Genomic DNA, 16,101 nt, shown 5'->3' with positions numbered 1-16,101 from the left:
CTCCACATTCTTCCTAACCTTTTCAAAACCTCAATTTCATTCTTTAAAAAAATTCAATTACCCATAGTTTTAATATGGAGAAGTCGGGAGGTGGCACCTATAACCTGGATTGCCAGTTTTTCTCGAGAAGTTGGAGGCTGTGGCAACACTGGGCCCGTGGCTGTGGTCCATGGAAGCTGAGCGGTGGCTTCCCCTGTCCCAGGCCCCATAGTCCGCACTTGGCCTGCCAGCTGGCTTCTCACCCGTTTGTTTCTTGCTGCACTGGGGTTCATGGCCCTGGTTTAATATGGCTGAACCCATGTGCTTGGTCAGGGGACAGAACTGGGGCCAGATTTTTGGGGGTTGAATTGGGGCCCTGTAACTCATAAGCACTGTGACTTTGAGAGATTCATTAACCTTTCTGTGCCTCAGTTTACCCCTCAATTCTAAATGTTACCCCCTACCTCTTAATGTAGTGAAGATTAAATGCTCTTGGCTCGGTGCCTGGCCTGCGGTAAACAGTCAGTGAATAAAACTTTTGAATATTTGGTGCTCACTGAATCTTTCGGGACAGGTGCAATCTCACTGGGACTCCGAGATGCATCTCGGTGAATGACTGTTATATGAGTGTGTTACCCTCTGGGGCAGGAAACTGAGTGTCCAAGGAACACGGGGTGGGAGGGAGACTCTCCCTGCCTACTTGCTGTACTTTTGGATTTTGAACCGTGTGACTGTATTAAGTGCTCAGAAAGCAATAAAATGAGTTAACCAATGAAATGTATTTTGCCTGGACAGTTTCCCCTTACCCCAGAACTGAACTGCTCTTGTCTTGTACCCCCGTTCCCGTCTGCATCCTCAGAGCCAACGAACGTGGAGCTCTTTGTGGACGGCGTCAATGACATCTGCACGAAGGGCGGGGACATCAACTTTGTCTTCACGGGCTTCTCAGTGAACGGAAAGGTTTGGTTTCTGGACTTTGTTATTTTTAGCTTTGCTCTGCAGTGCACACTGAGTCTTCTCTTACCTTTAAAAAAGCAGGACTTTTAAACCTGGGGAGCTTGGATTGCCCAAGGTACCTGCACATAGGCTCTAGGAGGATTTGGAAACTCCATAAAATTGAGTGTAAAGTGTAGCTGGTGTTTTTAGGGGTCAGATCTAGGTTGCCGCTCTTACCCTGTAGGAGTAGAGGGTGTTAGCGTGTAAGTGCCAGGGGTGGCCTTTTACAGCGACAGATTCTCCGGGGAGGGTGTTCTTCTTCCCTCCCTCCAGCATCACGGTGGAGATGTGCACCGTCCTCTGCATGGTGGGTCTACTTCTTCACCCTGACATTGAGAGTGAGGCCTGCTCGTTTCCTGTTAAAGAGGATCATCTCCACACTCCCAACTTTGTAAAATAACTGTGCATCTTTAACTGATGATGTCTCAGATTCAATGAAACAAAGTATTATTATACTGCGACTGTTTCCTCTCGTAGCCCCTCCACCCTCCCCGGGAAGGGTATCCATGATCTCTATCACTTTTTCAAAGGAATTTTCACTCAGAGCATGTTGGAGGCTCCATGTAAGGAGCATGAGCAGGGTCTGCTGAGTGGAGCACCAGGCTGCTGGGCCAAGTTCTAACCTCCTTCTCCACGACAGGTTCTCAGCAGAGGGCAGCCCCTGGGTCCTGCCGGCGTTCAGGTGTCTCTGAGAAACACGGGGACCGAAGCAAAGATCCAGTCCACAGTTACACAGCCTGGCGGGAAGTGAGTTGTGCTCGGGTTGGCTTGCCTCACAGCCAGAGCAAGGCTCTGACGGGGTTGCAAGTGCTTTGGATTTAGGGAGACCTGGGTTCAAATCCTGGTTTGGCTTCTTCACTTGGGACAAGTTCATGCCCACCAGGGCCTCAAGTTCCTCATCTGTAGAACGGAAGTCCTGGACCCGTGGCATCTAGTGTTGATGGTATAATACCTGTCAAGCATCTACTATAGGGCCTGGCACATAGTAGGTCTTCATTTAATAGTTGGCCTTGGTTCTGGAGCCTGACAGCCTGGGTTTGAATCCCAGTTCCCCTGTTTGCTAGCTCTTTGACCTGGGGCAAGTTACTTAATGCCTCTGGGTCTCCGTTTCCTCATTGTAAATGATCATGATCATGAAATCTTCCTCCGAAGGTTACTGGGAAGATCAAATTACATTAGTGTTCCAGACTCTGTGGCATGACATATGTGCTTAATAACTGTTAGCTCAATATAGGTTAGCTCAGTTACGAATCTTACAAATCATTTTATCACAACTACATCAAAATTGTTTTGTAGTTACAACTGATCATTACTTAATTAACCTTGTTGAGTCAAATTTAAAGCATTTATCTAATGGATTTATATTGTTGAGTTGTAAATGTTAACAGATGTGTCAAATTTAATACCAGAATAGTTCCAACTGATAATTTTGAAAGCATTCAGATCATTGCTAACTACTTTAATACACACAATGGGCTAAGCTGCAAAATTGAAGTTGATAATGAGTCTGTCAGTAAGTCATTCAATTTTTAGATGATGAGCATTGAAATTATTTTTGGAATAGCATTTACTTCAATTTGATTAATGCCTCTCCAACGCTGGTCTGTCGAGGAATGTGGAGTTTCCATTTTCTCTGGGCTTGTAGTTTGCTGTTGATCTTGCTGGGGAAAGTGACCTTGCTGAAGCTCCATTCTCCCGAACTGAACAAAGACAGTCACTTGCAGGATGGGGTTGCCATGCGTGCGAAGTGTAAGCTACATCTTACGAAGACCAAAATCCAGTGGTAGTTTCAATTTTATTGTAGCAAAATGACTGCCCTGCCCTATCCAGTTATTATAGGCAGCATTTGTAGAATAAAATAACACCACAGAAGAAGAAATTGAATGTTTTTTGTAACTCATTTCATTAGAACCAGCCCTCTAATTGTCCGGTGCCTTGTGGATTTAAAGGGCTACATGTGCCAGAATCCTTCCATTTCCAACCTCAGCTCATCTCATTCTGGTCTTGGTTAGTCTGTAGGTTCTCGAGCGATCTGCATTGGCCTCTGCCTTCGTCGCTGTTGCTTTGAGCCCAGATGTCATACTTGTTTTTGGTAACAGATCCAAACTGTCTTGCAGTGGATTCAAAGGTTGTTACCACGCACCTTCCCATATCATTGCCATCATCTTGGGTTAGTGTCTGCCTGGCCTACTGGATCTGTTTCTGTTTTTACATGTGACTCCTCCCTCCCCACTTCTGTGCCTTCGGACACACCACTTCCCTCCTTGTCTATTCATGCCTGTTACCTCTGTCAAAACTCACCTGCCTCTTCTGTGACCGATCCCTGCTGAACCACAGGGACTGGTTTTTCGGCCAGAAGCCGTTGAGGTTAAGGAAAACATAAACCTTTCTGTCAGCGCACGGAATACCAGTCCTTGCACACAGTCAGTGCTGAGTAAGTGCTGTCTGGTATGGATTCACGCAGTGGAGGGCTCCATTCTGTTCATGCTCACTCAGCCAGCTGATGGAAGTTTGTGATAATTCAAACATTTTCATGTGCTTCCCAATATGAGTCATACGGTTAGAACTACTCAGGTTGTTGGGAATATGTTAAGTGGTATTTTGTATTTTTTAGGTTTGCATTTTTTAAAGTTCTTCCTGGAGATTATGAAATCCTTGCAACTCATCCAACCTGGGCATTGAAAGAGGTAAGCCTTTCTGTCAAGTCTTCAGGGTGCCCACGGTGTGCTGGTTTGGGGGCAGGTGCTGGGGTTTCCAGTTCAGGATAGGAAATGAGTGTATGTTTTTTCTGGAAATAGATAAAGAAACAGTGGGGCTGCTGGTGAGGTGGTGGTATTATAAGGTAAAACTCCCTCACTGTAGCAGATGTGGTTTACGTTTGTTGGTTTCAGTTTTAGTTGAAAATATTGTCTTCCTGCTGTGAAATGGGTTCGATGTTAATTATAGCTATTCTAAGCTCAGTCAACACCAGAAGGACCTAACTTTATTTTGAACTCAGTGAACACTAGAGTTAGCCAGCAACTTCAGGCAGCCTCCCATTGTGCATCCTTAAGGTCTGGCAGCAGGTCCGCTAACTGGCAAAGCCCTCTACGTTGTCACTGTGAACTTCTAAACGAAAGCCTGAGTACATTCTTTGATCGAGAAGTAGAATACATGTATAGGGTTCTATGAAGCTGATACTGATTACACGCAGTACAAAGGGGTTTATTTGTTGTGCTTTTTTCAGTCAAAAACAACACTATAAATATACCTAACATTCTAGAGACTGTTGTAAATGTGCCCAAGGAGAAGGTGTAAGAATGTGTATTGCGGCTTTGCTTGTAATAGCAAAGTCTTGTAAGCAACCTAAATGTTCATTACGAGGAGGATGGGTTGCAGTTCTATCACATACTAGAATTCTGCACATCAGTCGTCACGAAGGCACCAGAGCCACATCCATCAGTATGACTGCACTTAAAACACAAGTTGAAGAATAAGGCAAGTTGCTCAAGGATAAGGAAATACGGTAATGTTTATATGGTAGCTAAAAATACTCCTGATAATACCAGTTGTGGATATACTCATAGGTAGAGAAATTGCAAAGATGTGTGTGGTAATGGTGAATACCGTGTTCATTGATGTCCGTAGGAGGAGGAGAAGGAGAGACACGGGGTCTTGAATTGTATTTCTTTTTAAAAAATTTTATTGTATTTTTTTCCATTACCTTGTAGTCCCCTTACACCCTCCTCCCTCCAGCAGTCACCGCCCTATTGGGTAGTATTTCTGCTCTTTTATTTTTTATCTGGTTAGAGTGTGTAGAGGTGATTTTTAGAGTATTTCTTTTCTCTTTTCGTTTGAAATAGTTTGTAATAAAAGATGAGAAGAAACGCAGTAGCTGAGATTTTGTAATAACTGTGGGAAAACAAATCAAAATAAGACTTAAAGGACATTTCGACATGTTAGCCGTTGTATTAGTTTTGAGGCTGTGTCTCATTTTTGCTCAAGAAGCATCAGGATCAGTATTTCAGTTTTTATTCTGTAGCTTTTATGCAGTTATAATCGATGTTATGGTTTCGGCCTAGATCTGTGTGTATATTGTTAATGACTTTAGGTTTTTAGGACTTCAAAACTGTCTTACTTGCTCTGGCCCATGTGGCTCAGTTGGTTGGAGCATCATCCTGTAACCGAAAGGTTGCAGGTTTGATTCCCAGTCAGGGCACAAACCTAGGTTGTTGTTTCAGTTCCAGTCTGGGCGTGAGAGTGTGTAACCCCCCGTGTGGGCACAGTCCCCAGTCTGGGCGCGCATGGGAGACAACCAGCCGATGCCTCTCCCTGGCATTGATGCGTCTCTCTCTTCCCCTTCCTCTCTCTTTTCCTCTTCCTCTCTGGAAGCAATGAAATAAATGTCCTCGATTTAGGATTAAAAAATGCTTTCTTTAAAACTCACTGGCTTACCCACTATACGAGTAGAATAAATTTTAAGGCTTACATTGTTCATTGTATGCATAAAGGAATTTTATTTTATTAACATAAAATTCTGTTTCAAAGTAAAGCGTGCTGTTAAAAGTCAGGATGAGGGCTGCCCCTGCTGGGGGTCGTGCCTGGGAAGGAGCACGGACGGGCCTTCTGGGTGCTGGTTCTGCTCTGGCTTTGGCACTGTCCGCATGGTGTGTTCACCTGGTGAAAATCCCTGCCCCGGGCTCTCAGCATATGTACACTTTTCTCCACGTAAATGGTACTTTAGTTTAAAAAATAGATGCATGTATTCCATTAAACATAGGAAAAAAGTAAGGCATGCTAATTTTCAAAGAATTGAAACACACAGAGTAAAGGAGTGGAAACAGAAAATTTGGAAGGTAGAAAAGTGTCAAGGATGTAAAATGTCCACATGCAGCTGAAGTCATCATTATCTACATTTTGCCACATTTTCTTTTACTTCATTTTGCATGTGAAAAAAATAGTGGTCATATTACATATGTGATTTTACATGTTCCTTTTTTCCTAGTTAACATTTTAGCTCAAGCATGTCCCCATGCTCCTGAACACTTCCTGAGTATTTCACTTTTTGGAAGTTACAACCTTCTTTTGCAGGCGAGCACCACTGTTCGAGTGACCAACTCCAATGCCAATGCCGCCGGTCCCCTGATAGTGGCTGGCTACAACGTGTCCGGCTCTGTCCGCAGTGACGGGGAACCCATGAAAGGGGTGAAGTTCCTCCTCTTTTCTTCTTTAGTAACCAGAGAGGTAAGCAAAGAAACGTGAGTGAAGGAGACTGAGGTGATACTATTTAAAATGCAGTCAGGGTTGATTCATAGTCTCCACAGTTGAGAGCATTGTGTTTCTTGGTTGACTTACAGGACACCGAATGTCCACACTGGGAGGTGGAGGAGTTTGGTGTGAAGTGCACAGGTTTTGAAATCAGGTTCATTGCAGACCAGTCTCAGCTCTGCCTCTTATTAGCTGCGTGGCTGTGGGCCAGGCTCTTCACCTTCCTCAGCTCCGCATTCTTGTCTGGAGAATCGTGACCCATTGCGGGGAAGGATGATCATATTGTTTTTTTTTTTTTCCCCAAGAAGATTAAGCCATTTTTCACTTGAGTGTAAACATTTTTGTTCTTTTATCTCTGCTCTGTCCTGGACTTCAGAAATACATGTTTTGTGACGTAACACTTGTGGAAGTTTTCCTATAGTGGGCCTACTTGATGAGAACCAGAACATGTAAGTGGAAAGGGAGTCACGTGTCTTGATTTTCCCGGCGTAGGATGTCCTGGGCTGTAACGTCTCACCAGTGCCCGGGTTCCAGCCTGAAGACAAGAGTCTGGTGTACTTGTGCTATGCTGTCTCCAAAGAAGATGGCTCGTTCTCCTTCTCTTCCCTGCCAAGTGGGGGCTACACTGTGGTGAGTGAAGCAATTTCCATTCTGTCTGTGTTTGGGACTCTTATGGCGCAGTAAGAGCTGATGCCATTTGGGTGGTAAGGATTAAGTGTTGGCTGGTGGTTTTGTGGACATTTTATTTAGCAGTTAGGATAAGACTCTGACCCCTCTGTGATAGCTGCAAAAATGCAAACCTTTCTCTATTAAAATCGGCAATAGTTAGAATAATTTCTCTTGGCCCGCCTTGAAGCCCTTGTTGTTTGTGGGCTGCTGAATTGGTAATTAATATTGATGGTTGAATCATGTTATTGGCTCTTAGTAATGAGTGCACTCTTCCTTTCAGATTCCGTTCTATAGAGGGGAGAGGATTACCTTTGACGTTGCTCCTTCCAGACTTGACTTTACAGTGGAACATGACAGCCTGCGCGTTGAGGTGGGAACTCCCCATCTTCTGGAGGGGCAGGTGTTCCAGTGCCCATCCCTGGGCACAGGTGTTGCAAACAAGTTTTTAAAGAAATCGGTATTTTATCTAGGTGGACTGTTGGAAAAACCAGAGCCTTGTACTCTTCCAGGCTGGTGGGAATCCACTAGATACCTCGCCCCTATTACATGTCTCTGTCTTGGAGAACTGGAGCCTTAGTTACATCTACTTCTTTCAGGGACATGTGTTTACTGAGTGCCCTTGGTGTGTGTTAGAGGTACTATTCTAGGGATGGGCGTATAGCAGTGACCAAAAGAGGCAAAGATTCCTGTTCTATGGAATTCGTGTTCTAATGTCAGAAAAAGAACACTTTTAAATAAGTATATTAGAAAGTATATTAGAGGGTGATAAGTGTTCTTTAAAAAATAAAACAGGAAAGAAGATCACACAGTTTCAAGGTTGAGATGGCCTGCGTCTTGTAAGGTATTCTCGGGAAGTCCTCACTGTGGAGGTGACATTCGAGCAACACCCTGAAGGGGAAGATGCAGTGAACTATACTTTCATCCGTGGGAAGGGTATTTTAAAACAGAGGGAATGGCAGGTTGTAAGGTTCTGAGGGTCCCCCAGGAGGCCAGGGTGGCTGGGATGGAGGGAGTGAGGAAGGGAGGAAGAGGAGAGAGGGTCAGAGAGATGATGGGGCAGGGTGTGCAGGGCCTTCTGGGCCACGCTGGGCGACAGTGGGCCCCACTGTGGATGGGGTTCTGAGCAGAGGAGAGGTGTGTCCCTCCGTGCTGAGAAGAGTTCCCCGGGGCAGGGTGGGAGTAGGGGACAGTTAGGAGGCTGTGCCGGTACACCGGGCGAGAGCTGGCAGGTCTTGGGCCCTGGCAGCAGGGATGGATGGGATGATAGGCCGTCTGATAAGCTCCCTAGACCCTAAAAGAGATGGTAAGGATGATTAAGTGTGGTTTTCAACACACATCTTTATTTACTGAATTTAAAAATGGTTACTGTAGCAAATTAGCTAGATAGAGCAAATCCCAAAAGAAAATAAGTCTTTCCTAAAAAGACCACCCAGTGCTACAGCTATTGAAAAAATTAGATTTTAATCACTTTCTTTCAATATTACATTTGCAAGTCGCTCAAGGTGGTAGGAGCTAGCTCGTGTTTAGGTGACGTGCTCCATGGGGGGTCCCTACCCTGCTCTCTGAGACTCAGTAAAGCACGTGGCTGTTGTGCTGGGCCCTGGCGGGGGGAGGTGGGAAGGGAGAGCAGATGAAGCCCTTGCGGGGCCTGCGGAGACGAGTGGGCACAGGGGAGCAGGGACAGGCATTCCGGATCATGACCAAGTACAAGTCTTTCAACAGAGATGAATTTCAGGAGTGAGAGAGCCTGTGAGCTGCATGAGGTCGGTCTTACTCTTCACTATTCCTAACAATGATTTAGTGCCTGGCACATTGTGGGTTCCTAATAAATGTGTTTGTTGAATGGATATATGGATTAATAAGTGGATAAACCACATCTTTTTAGAAGGATCAAGAAAGGCTACCAGAATAAAAAGGAAGCCATTTTATTTTATTCAGGTCCTCCTAAATGCTGTGGCATATTTGCTTGCATTCATTCATTCATTCATTCATTCAGGACTTGCTTATTGAGTACCAGGTGACTAAGAAAAGGTCCCCATGTTCACAGACCTTACCTTCTAATAGGAGGTAGACAAAGTGTAAGAAATCAAACAAGGACATTTCAGATTTTGGTCTTTTATTAAAGCTAATAAAATAGGTTAGTGTGATGGACAGTGACTGGCTGGGGTGGGAGGCAGGGGCTACAGAGACAGGACAGCCAGGGAGAGCTCCTCAGAAGTCGTGACAGTTTGAACTGAAACCTGAGTGGTGACAAGGAGTGGCCTCCGGCCAGATCTTGTCCAGGTGTGGGAGAAGACCTGGGCCGAGGGAGCAGCTGGTGGAAGCCCCACGTGAGGAGTGCATGGGGTGCAGTCCTGTGGTCAGTTCGGGGAGCCAGCGATCAGGGCGCTGGAACGTGGTGACTGCGGAGAGAGCAGAGCCATGGCACTCCCGAGTGGGGCGGGCAGACACACACGGAGTAGGTGGTCAGTGTAGCAGCTGGGTCGAATGAGCTGGTCTAGTTGGAGTTAGTGGGGATGTGAATTCAGGTTGTGGTGGGAAGAGGCAGGGGAAGGGCTTGGGAGACCCTGAGGCAAAAGCCACAGGACTGATTGATGTTGGGGTGTGTGGGGGTTTGGGGTGGGGGTTTAAGGTGACGCTGGGTTTAAGTTTGGGAGAATGGAGGACAGCCTGGCTCACCAAATGGGAGCATCTGGAGGGCAGGAAGCAGGAAGGGAGAAAGGGTATGGAAGCTTCCACCAGTCTGACTCAGTGACCTTTAACTGGGGGAGTCAGTCTGTCATAGATCTGCTTCATTCAGTTATTCGACATACACCCATGTGTTGGGGACATAAGAAAGAAGACAGACTCGGGGAGTATGCTCCTGGTGAGGGGGGCCATGTGTGTGGGTGAGCTGGGAAGGTGCCTGGCTGGCATGCGGACTGGGAGAAGCCAGTGAAGGCAGCCGTGCGGAATGGTGGCCTGAGTGGCAACAGGGAGGCTTTTGCAGCTCCAGCACGAGAACCGTCTTCCTGTTCTTTATCTTCTAGCCCGTGTTCCACGTCATGGGATTCTCTGTCACTGGGAGGGTCCTCAATGGGCCTGAAGGAGAAGGTGTCCCGGAGGCAGTGGTCACTCTGAATAACCAGATCAAAGGTGGGCAGACGTGTTGGCCCAGGGCTGTTTGCTAGTGCTAGTTTTTTTCTTATCACAGAGAGAAATGGAAAGGGAACAAAATCTTAATGTCTCTATAAAAATGTGCCCGCTTTTTGCCTCATGTATTCTTGTGAATATGGAGGGCTATGCACTTCTTTTGTGGCTCATGTTTTGTTGGCGTGTTTTTGTGTTGCAGTCAAAACCAAAGCTGATGGCTCATTCCGTCTGGAGAATATAACGACCGGCACATACACCATCCATGCGCAGAAAGAGCACCTCTACTTTGAAACTGTCATGATCAAAATTGCACCTAATACACCTCAGCTGGCTGACATCATTGCCACGGGGTAAGGTTATCCTGTTTGGGTCTGGAAGCACCAGTGCTTACATCAGCAGCCAGCAGAGAACAAAGGCACCTTCACTCCGACTGTGTTTCTGCCAGGGATCCACTTTCAGCCTCAGATACCTGTCGAGAAATTCAGGCCAGCTTCTTTAGAAAGATTAGTGCTAAATCTCATCAACGGAAGGTATTTACTTACATGTTGAATGGTTGAAGAAAACGAGCTTGCTGTAAAATTCAAATGCATTCAGATCAGAAAACGATCTTTTGTGCTTGACTTCATATGTATGGGGACGTCCTTGGCTTAGTTTTTGAGGACTTCAGAAGATGTTATAGTTGGTTGAGAAAGTTTGTTGTAAGATGCTTTGAGCCGTTGTCATAGTTCTTCCTGCTTTGTTGTGTTTATCGTATGTGAGGGGACATCCCGTGGTTGCATTCGCGTAGGCTTCTCAGGTAGAGGTAACGTGCGGTGTGCACAATCCAGACCTTGCAGCCAGCTCTCGGCCCTTCCTCTCGCCTTGTGTAACCTGTACAGTGGGGATGCGCCGTCTTTCTCTTTTTCAGTCCTCACTTGAAGATGTTGTTTATCATTGATTTTTAGAGAAGAGAGGGAGAGAGACAGAAACACTGATCAGCTGCCACCCACACAAACCCCACCTGGGGATTGAACCCACAGCCTGGGTAGACCAGGAATTGAACCCATGACCTTTTGGTGTACAAGATGACACTCCAGCCAACTGAACCACTGGGCCAGGGCACTGGCATCTTTCTTGAGACAGCAATAGGTGCTCAATAAACAGTAACATAAAAGGAGAGGGACAGAGTCTGCTTGGAGAAAGGCGGCGTGAATAATGACGCGCAGTTCCTGAGTAGCAGGTGTGGATGGCAGTGTAAAGGCTGGTGCTGCGGGCACGTGGTATACTGGGCAGGGAGGAGGAGCAGACCTCTTCACACCCCATTGGAAGGTGGGGGCTTTCTCCAGTAGGGGCCGAGGGGCCAGTGAACAGTGTGAGCGTGGGGGAACACGGTCAGACTTTTGTATTCAGTGAGGCATTCTGGTGGCATGGTGGACAGTGGCTTTGAAGGGGACAAGACGCCTAAAAAGAAAGTTGGTGAGGGCTTGCCTTACAGGGAAGTCAAGGGCAGATTGGAAAAATATTTAGGGGTTCCCATTTTGAGGGGCAGGATTCCTGTGGTGCCACCAGCTGCGGGCAGGGAGAGGAGCCAGTCGGAGGACGAGGGCTCAGTTTCGGGGTCTGTAGGACCACCAGGTGGCGCTCTCCAAAGACGCCTGGATGGATTGCATGCAGGATTTAGCAGCGGGCGTGGCAGCCAGAACCCTGAATGTGTAGAAGCAGTAGACTTGGGAAAGCAGTAGACCAAAAACGAAATGCCAGTGAGGGGTGGTCTCAGGAGAACCTGGGGTGGGGGGTTTTAGGTATGGTAGTGCCTGACTGGCAGGGAAGTCTAGGTGCCGAGCCATGAAAACACAGTCCATTGGCTTGATCACTGAGGCAGCTACTGTGACTGTTTTCTGTAGAAAGGTGGTACGGGTCATAGTTAGAGTTCAGTGTTAAATGGGAAATCAGGAAGCACATCGCCTGTGGAATCTGGCACTGCGTCTCTGTCGTGGAAGTCAGAAACCAGTTCTTGGACTTAAGTCTTCCCTCTTTCCCTTCATAAACATTTTGAACAGCTACTCTGCATTGTGAGGCACTGTCATAAAAGCTGAGTACGTAACAGTGGAAATATACCTACCATTCCAAAACAGGGCTTTCATCTTACTGGAAAGGCAGACTCAAGATGAATAACTTTGTGACTGTAAATTATGGTAGGTGTTGTACAGGGAAGAGACTGGGTGGTCTGGGAGGACTTGACTTATTTGGGAGTTCTAGAAGTCCCCTCTGGGTCGCTGAGACCTTCTGGAGGACTAAAAGTTAGCTAAGTGAAGAATTTTCTGGGCAGGTGGAACAGCATGGTCCCAAGCCCAGAGAGGAGAGAGGGAGGGAGCTCTCTGGAAGACAGCCAGTGCGGCTGGAGGCAGTGGTGAGGCTGGAGGGCTGTGTGACCTTGCAGCCGTCTTGCGCAGGTGGGAAGATGGGGTTCTCCGCAGGTGCGTGGAGAGCCTGTGAAGAGTTTTCAGCAAGTGAGCATGTGGAGCAGGTCATTTCAGAAAGGTTTCTCTCTCTGCCTCCCTTTTTGTTTTTTGGTCTTTTTTTCCTCTGGCTGCTAAGTGGAGCACAGACCAGAGGGAAGCCAGAGTATATAACGGAGGGACCGGACAGGAGGTGGTGACAGTTGTCTGGAGGACCTGTGGCGGCTGGGGGCTGTGGTGGCTGGGCCGGGGTGGTGGCCTGGCCGAGGGGAGTGCGAAGTGCTGTGTGTGAAGTGCGGGCCTGGTAGGTCCGAGTCCCAGGTTTCTTATTCGAATAATCACGAGTTAGATGGAGGAAGCGCTGCTCATGGGGATGGAGAAATACATTTATTTCCTTCCAAGTAGAATGTTTGGGTCAAAGAAAGTAAAATATTTGTTTAGTATCATTGAAAAAATTCATCATTTTCCTTTTGGGCCAACATAGCACATTTGCCTTTCAATTCATTGCTATTTGTTATTTAAACAACTCAGCTTATTTGAAAAACAAACTCTTTGACTTGTCCAGATGACTTTGAGGATATAGTTATTTCACAATGCACCAAAGTTACCAATTTCTGTAAGCCCCAGTGAAAGAATTTATTGACCCAATTCAGTGTTTAAGGGCTTTGATATAACAAACACTCTCCTACCACTTTTTTAAAGCTTATTTTTCTTAACTAAACCGATATGTATTTGGCATTTGCAGTAGCTGGACACTTATCTTTTTAAAAAATTAATTTTTTTAATTACAGTTGACGGGCAATATGAACACTTTTTTAAATTGGGAATATGAGCTAAAACAGATCCTATGCTTATAATATTTAAAACATAGGGAAGCAAAGAGAGTCGGCTTGGAATAAATAAGGTGACAGCCCCCTGGTGTGGACATGAATCAGGAGAACATGAAGGGTCCTTAAGAATAACTTCTCTGTGTTCTCTCATCCTTTCATTCTGAAAGTACGCACTAGGGGGAGTATGAGAACCAACGTGCGTTCCTCACCTACTACACCAGGGGCTCGCACACTTTTTCTGTAAAGGGCCAGGGAATTAATGTCTGATGCCTCATAGGACTTGGGGTCTCTGCAATGAAACGTGCCCTAGATAATTTCTAAATTGAGCAGGTATGGCTGTGTTCCAATAAAACTTTATTTAGACACAGAAGTTTGAATTTCATATAATTTTTATGTGTCACAAAATATTCTTCTGGTTTTTTTTTTTCCTTTTAACTTTGTAAAGGTGTGAGTGAAAGTGTGAAAACCGTCCTCCACTCAGGTGCATATGGAAAGCGGTAGCTGGTGGGACGTGGATTTTGGCCCTCACACCAGGTTGTGAGTGCATGTGGCTGGGCCAGACACTAAGGAGTGACTTTTTATCATTCCCTGATTTCACACACAACGGGTTCCACCACATTGTTGTTCTTTCTGTCATCTTTGTATTTGTGACACAGCGGCGTCTCATCATTTGGTGTACCCAGAGTTGCCCAGTGTTGAACCCAACATTTTACTATCTCTCTGTCAAAATTGACAACAAATCTTTATCTAATATGATCCTTTACGATTAGAAAATTTAACCTTTAATCCATTAAGGAAACAACCCTGGCCTTCATCTGTGGCACCTTATTATACTTCAGCACATCAACTGACAGAAAAGTGAAGAACATTACTGAGGGCGATGATCTTTGTTGGCCTTCCTCAGAGCGTGGACGTGCCTCTCCCTGTGTTTCATGAGTCTCTCGAGACACACCCTGGAGCAGTTTACGTGCTGCTCCTGTGGTCTCTAGTCTGAGTCATTACCTTAATAGGGCTTGTCAGTGTTAAGTTGCTTTTCTGGCTCCTAACTTTTAAGGAGTTCACCTTTAGCTTTGCATTTTTCTCCCTTAATTACCTTTTCTGTTCAGATCTCCCAGATTGCTTTTCTTATCCACACATGATACGGCACCGCAGGCGAGGAAGGTATCTTTGATAACTCCGCCTTGTTTTATGTCTGGGGTAGTGCGCACTTTCTTAGGCACCGTGCAGCTCTTGCTTTTAAGGACTGGCCCACTTTCTCAGTCTGAGGCTGCTCCACTGTCACTGATTCAATTACCTGAAACGTTTTTTTATCATCTACAGATTTTCTGAAAATCACTTCCACCGTGAGGGGTTGCCAGATGTCACCCAGAACACACGCACAGCCCTGTATTGGGCCCTCACTCCGCCTTTCCCCTTATTCAGAAGGTGGTCCAGTCTTTCTGAAGGTTGCTTTTAAAACTGGAGCCATTTGGGCTGCATTCCTGTCTATTAAGATTAAACGAGTCTCAGGGACAAGGACTAGAAGATGGACGTGTAATTTTGGTTGATAAGTGCCCTTCCTGTTATAATTGAGTTCTCATGCTGGAATGAATGGTCCCCTTGTTGCAGGTTCAGTGTCTGTGGCCAGATATCAATCATTCGCTTCCCTGACACTGTCAAGCAGATGAGTAAATACAAAGTTGTCCTGTCGTCGCAAGACAAGGACAAGTCTTTGGTCACTGTGGAGACGGATGCTCATGGATCATTTTGTTTTAAAGCAAAACCAGGGGCCTACAAAGTCCAGGTACGATGAGTTTTGTTTTGTTTAAGATATTTGAAAAAGAGCAATGATTATTTAAAAATTTACTTATTGCTTTTAGAGAGAAAGAGGAAGAAAGAGGGAAAAAAGAGAGAGAGAGACATTAATTTGTTGTTCCACTTACTTATGCATTCATTGATTGACTCTTGTATGTGCTCTGATCAGGAGTTGAACCCACAACCTTGGTGTAGTGGGACGATGTTCCATCCAACTGAGCTACCTGGCCAGGGCTGAGCAATGATTTTTTAAAAAGGGTTATTATTAGCCACAAAGGGTTAGAGAAGGAGCATTTCCATTTCCAACTTCTTATTTTGCAGTCATTTCATTTCTGCATGTTACTGTTAGAAGAGCAGATAGGCAATCAGTTTAAAAATGATGCAGCAGGCATTTTGCTTTTCCAGTGTGATGTTTGTTAGGGGTTAGGTTCAGGCTGCCAGTAGCGCCTCCACCTTCTCAGGCTTTTGTCAGCTGCAGAACATCCATAAGTCCCAAAGGAGTTAAAATGAACTCTTTAGTAATGGCAGCTCAGAAATTTCCATAGTGCATGGCTTCTGGAACCCGAGGCCTTTTCCTGCCTCACTCTGAATTGAAGATGCTGGGCAGGCACCGTCTGATTTCTCTGTCTAGGCAGGTAGAGAAGCTGGGGAGACATTGGCTGTTGGTCTCACTGCAAGGGTGAAGGCCTGAGCACGGATGAGGCTCGCGGGCAGGAGACAAGACAGAAGCAGAGGTCAGCCCACAGTGCCTTTCAGTGCAGTGGCCCGGCGCACGGGGCAAGACCCTGTCTCTGTGGATCTCAGACCCTCACTTATCAGGTCAGCCGCTGCTCCTCCTCCCTGAGAATGAGCAGGTGAAGGAAGGTTCTTTTTAAGACTTGTTCTCCTCTAGGGCAAGTGGGACCCCCTCTGAGGAGCTGGAATTGGAGAACAGTGTGGTGTGTGGGGGCTAATAGCTCCTTTACTAGACAGTAGCCTCTTGCAAAGTTGTCCACATTGACAAGCCTTTGGAAGCC

General features: G+C 46.0%; 1 protein-coding gene across 1 annotated transcript in view; it reads left to right on the top strand.

Annotated features, from left to right (window-relative positions):
- LOC119037059 (nodal modulator 1) overlaps positions 1 to 16,101 on the top strand; it is a 50,171-nt gene that overhangs the window by 7,869 nt on the left and 26,201 nt on the right. The window contains exons 4-12 of the mRNA XM_037129090.2: positions 839 to 939; positions 1,616 to 1,722; positions 3,590 to 3,662; positions 6,046 to 6,198; positions 6,715 to 6,852; positions 7,172 to 7,261; positions 9,921 to 10,026; positions 10,223 to 10,373; positions 14,900 to 15,074. Of these exons, the coding sequence (XP_036984985.2) occupies positions 839 to 939; positions 1,616 to 1,722; positions 3,590 to 3,662; positions 6,046 to 6,198; positions 6,715 to 6,852; positions 7,172 to 7,261; positions 9,921 to 10,026; positions 10,223 to 10,373; positions 14,900 to 15,074 (1,094 nt within the window). The remainder of the gene's footprint in view (positions 1 to 838; positions 940 to 1,615; positions 1,723 to 3,589; positions 3,663 to 6,045; positions 6,199 to 6,714; positions 6,853 to 7,171; positions 7,262 to 9,920; positions 10,027 to 10,222; positions 10,374 to 14,899; positions 15,075 to 16,101) is intronic.

This window comes from Artibeus jamaicensis, unplaced genomic scaffold, assembly GCF_021234435.1.
Source record: "Artibeus jamaicensis isolate MK-2021 breed Jamaican fruit bat unplaced genomic scaffold, CSHL_Jam_final contig_729, whole genome shotgun sequence".
Classification (NCBI taxonomy): Eukaryota; Metazoa; Chordata; class Mammalia; order Chiroptera; family Phyllostomidae; genus Artibeus; species Artibeus jamaicensis.
The sequence above is the reverse complement of the archived record's forward strand: the minus strand, read 5'-3'. Positions and strand labels throughout refer to the sequence as shown.